Source organism: Mus caroli, unplaced genomic scaffold (genome assembly GCF_978045245.1).
Source record: "Mus caroli unplaced genomic scaffold, Mus_caroli_1 scaffold_8, whole genome shotgun sequence".
Taxonomy (NCBI): Eukaryota; Metazoa; Chordata; class Mammalia; order Rodentia; family Muridae; genus Mus; species Mus caroli.
Genome location: NW_028227263.1, coordinates 18,409,739 through 18,413,414, shown reverse-complemented (window position 1 = coordinate 18,413,414; position 3,676 = coordinate 18,409,739). Strand labels below are relative to the sequence as shown.

At 57.0% G+C, this 3,676-nt stretch overlaps 1 protein-coding gene across 1 annotated transcript; it reads right to left on the bottom strand.

Moving 5' to 3' along the window:
• Nucleotides 1–743: 743 nt before the first annotated feature.
• Nucleotides 744–3,391, bottom strand: Znf768 (zinc finger protein 768). The gene is made up of 2 exons (XM_021168733.3): nt 3,112–3,391; nt 744–2,837 (listed from the first exon to the last, which is right to left on the bottom strand). The coding sequence occupies exons 1-2, from the start codon at nt 3,197–3,199 to the stop codon at nt 1,240–1,242; spliced, it is 1,686 nt and encodes a 561-aa protein (XP_021024392.1). The 5' UTR covers nt 3,200–3,391; the 3' UTR covers nt 744–1,239.
• Nucleotides 3,392–3,676: the final 285 nt, after the last annotated feature.

The window sequence follows — 3,676 nt, the reverse complement described above, 5'->3', positions numbered from 1 at the left end:
GCTCCAGTCTCAAGAGCCTAGACAGAAGATCTAGCCGGGCGGTGGTGGCGCACGCCTTTAATTCCAGCACTTGGGAGGCAGGGGCAGGCGGATTTCTGAGTTCGAGGACAGCCTGGTCTACAGAGTGAGTTCCAGGATAGCCAGGGCTACACATAGAAACCCTGTCTTGAAAAACAAAAACAAAAACAAAAAAAAAAAAGAAGAAAAGATGAAGAAGAAGAAAAGAAGAAGAAAGAAGAAAGAAGAAGAGGAGGAGGAGGAGGAAGAAGAAGAAGAAAAGAAGAAGAAGAAGAAGAAGAAGAAGAAGAAGAAGAAGAAGAAGAAGAAGAAGAAGAAGAAGATGATGATGATGATGATGATCTACTGGAGGTGCCTGGAAGTGCTAACTCAGGTACAGGGTGGGGTTAAGCCAACACTCGATGGGGAGCGGTCACACCTAGGTATGAGCACCCCCATGTGGTTTTCTGACAGAATCACAGACCTTTAGTTTAGGGAGAGCTGAGGACTGTCACACCTCCAACAATCATTCCCTTTGAATCTGTGCAGCATGCAAAAGCACATGAACTTTGGTGCCCATGGGCAAATAAACCATTCTCTGAACGTCGAATGCTAAGATCTCACTAACCACTGATCATAAAAAAACTTCTGGGGCAAGACCTTGGCAAGACCCCGGCAGCTGCAGCTCTGACTGGTATCTCCCATTGCTCAGGGAACTGTCCACATACACATCTTACGGACAAATCTCTTACCGCATAAAAGTTTTATTGAACTCACACGGCTCCAAAACCTGAGGAAGACAAGGCAGGGTGGGGTTTACTCTGAGATCCAGACCCTACCCCTGGGCCTCACTCCCCACTGCCTACCCTTTGCCCTCTTCCTGGTTTCACAAGGGTCTCAGCAGCTACCAGTCTAAGCTACCCTACTCTAACTGACACTCCCTTGCCCTCCCCCCTCCCCATCTAGTACTTTGCCAGAACAGGGCCTCCCAGATAAAGAGCTCACTGCTGCTGAGGCAGACTCGCTCCTGGGGCTTCCTGGTGCCTGTCAGGCCTCCCTCCAACCCTTTCATAGCCCAACTCTCAGACTTCTTGAGGGCATGTGGCTTCCTGCGCCCTGACCTATCTTCTAGAATATTTCGTCCTTCTATTCTCCACCAGCTTTTCCTCTATCCTCTTAAGTGGTTTCTTTAAATTCCCTGACCCCATCTCTTCTGCACACCACCTCCCCACCCTTGACTGGTTAGCGGCGGCCGGCTGCGTGGGTTCGCTGGTGGCGGATGAGGTCGGAGCTCTGCGAGAAGGCCTTTCCACAGTCATCACACTTATAAGGTCGCTCCCCACTATGCACGCGATGGTGCTGTAGCAGCGTGGAGGAGCGACAGAAGCCCTTGCCACACACAGCGCAGCGGTACGGCCTCTCGCCTGTGTGGGAGCGCTGGTGCTGAATGAGTGTAGAGGAGCGGTTGAAGGTCTTGCCACAGTCGGGGCAGCTGTATGTGCGGCCTGGCAGGTGGGTGCGGGCATGGATGGCCAGAACTGAGCTCTGGCCAAAGCGCTTGCCGCACTCTGGGCACTTGAAGGGCTTTTCACGGGCGTGGCTGCGGGCATGGGGGATAAGTGCTGACCGTTGGGAGAAGCTTTTGCCACAGATGCCACAGCTGAAAGGCCGTTGCCCAGTGTGCACCCTTTGGTGACTGCGCAGGGAAGAGTTCTGGCTATAGCACTTGCCACACTCGGGGCAGCTGTAGGGCCGCTCGTGGCTGTGGGTGCGCTGGTGTCGCAGGAGGTAGGAGCTGTCGCCAAAGGCCTTCCCACAGTGTGGACACTTGTAGGGCTTCTGGCCAGAGTGGGTACGCTGGTGGCGAAGTAGGTAAGAGCTATCAGCGAAGGCCTTGCCGCACCTGGGACACTTGTAGGGCCGCTCGCCTGTATGTGTGCGCTGGTGTTTGATGAGGTCAGAGCTCTGGGAAAAGGCCTTGCTGCAAACCTCACATTTGTAAGGCTTCTCACCGGTATGGATGCGCTGGTGCTGGATCAGGGTCGAGCCTCGTCCAAAGCTCTTCCCGCAGATGCCACAGATGTTAGGTCGAGGGCCTTGCCCACCCCTGGCCCGGCCACCCCTACGGCCTGGCCCACGCAGGGTTCCTGTCAGATTCAGGGGATTCTGGAGCATCTCAAACTGGGGTGCAGCCAGCAGAGCCCCCGAAGGCATGTCAAATGGAGGCAGTGCTCCTGTGGGCTGCTCCCCAAACCCTTGAGTAAAGGAATCCAGGGGGTGGACTCCTAGGGAGATGCTCAAGGGATTCTTTTCCTCAGGGCTCAGAGGCATCTCTGCACCTTCCTGGAATTTGGAACTTTGAGTTTCAAACTCAGGGCTATGGGTTTTAAACTCAGAATTCTGAACGCCATCTCCAGAGTTCTGCGGTTCATACCCAGGACTCTGAGATTCAAACCCCGGTCTTTGAGATTCAAATTCGGGGCTCTTTGAACCGTACCCAGGGCTTTTGGGCTCATACCTAGGACTCCCAGGTTCACAGCCAGGGCTCCTGGGATCGCAGCCAGGGCTTCGGGGCTCATACTTAGGACTCTGGGATTCAATCTCCGGGCTCTGAGGATCTGATTCAGGGCTTGGGGGCACAAACCCAGGGCTTCGGGATTCAAACCCTGGGCTTTCAGGCTCAAACCTGGGGCTCTGGGATTCAAATTCTGGGCTTTGTGGCTCAAACTCTGGGCTTTGGGGTTCAAGCCCAAAAGGTATTTCTTCAACTTCATAGTCCCCATTGCCTTCTCGCTGAGAAATTTCCCCTTCTTCATTCTCACTTGTGTTGCTTGCAGGATCTGAGAATTACAGAAAATCCAGATTGAATGGGGGGTCTGGAAGGTCATTGGGTCCATTAGTTGTCCCAAACTTCTCTCCCCACTCCCTAAGCAGGGTCATTGGCCCCTACAAGCGAGGTGACGAAATGTACCACCTCCCCTCTAAAGACGCGGGGCACTCAGTCTCCACCCTCCACCCCACTTCCAAGTGTTTAAGATTCCGGCCTTATTTTCCTCCCGCAGGCCACAGCCCCGTTTTCTGGCACACTCCTAAGAGGCGCGGTCCTTCCCTCACCTTTGAGAGACCCTTCGGGGCTGCCCACTGCGTCGGGACTGTGCACATCCCGGGACTCGAGGCCCCACGACGACGCCTCCCGCTCCATCCCTGCCAGTTCCCAGTGCGGCGGCGGTGGCGATGGCGGACGATCCTACGACCCAGTTCGAGTGCCTGGAGCCCCGAGCCCTCGCCACCCGCCCGTTCAGAGCCTCCGAGGAGACCGGGCGGCCTGGCTTCGGCCGCGAAGGCCGGACGTCTTGACCCTGGGCCTCTCCGGCCCCGCCCCTGTCCGCTGCCCCGCCCCCCTCCCAAGGTCCCCTTTCGTCTCGTGGCCCTCACCGGCCCCCGCGCGTCGTGGCCTCGGAGGTGAGGGGCGAGGCGACTCCTCCGGCCGCCCCCAGCCACAACTCCCAGCCCGAGACCCCCTAGTCTCGGCCCCCAGCCCCAGCCGGGCTACTGCGCCCCTGCCCCCTCCCCCCGCACAGGAAGTGTCCGTCCCTGGCCAGTTCCCCCCGCTGGCTCGCGCCGCGGCCTCTCTAGGAGCGGCTGGAGGTGGAAACTCGTTGGCATTAACCCTGGACTG

Excerpts from the sequence above, each read along its gene's own strand:
- Znf768 (XM_021168733.3), bottom strand. The coding sequence starts at position 3,199 with ATGGAGCGGGAGGCGTCGTCGTGGGGCCTCGAGTCCCGGGATGTGCAC. Across the intron at positions 2,838-3,111 it reads CCCCGAAGGGTCTCTCAAAG|ATCCTGCAAGCAACACAAGT; the intron begins GTGAGGGAAGGA and ends TGTAATTCTCAG.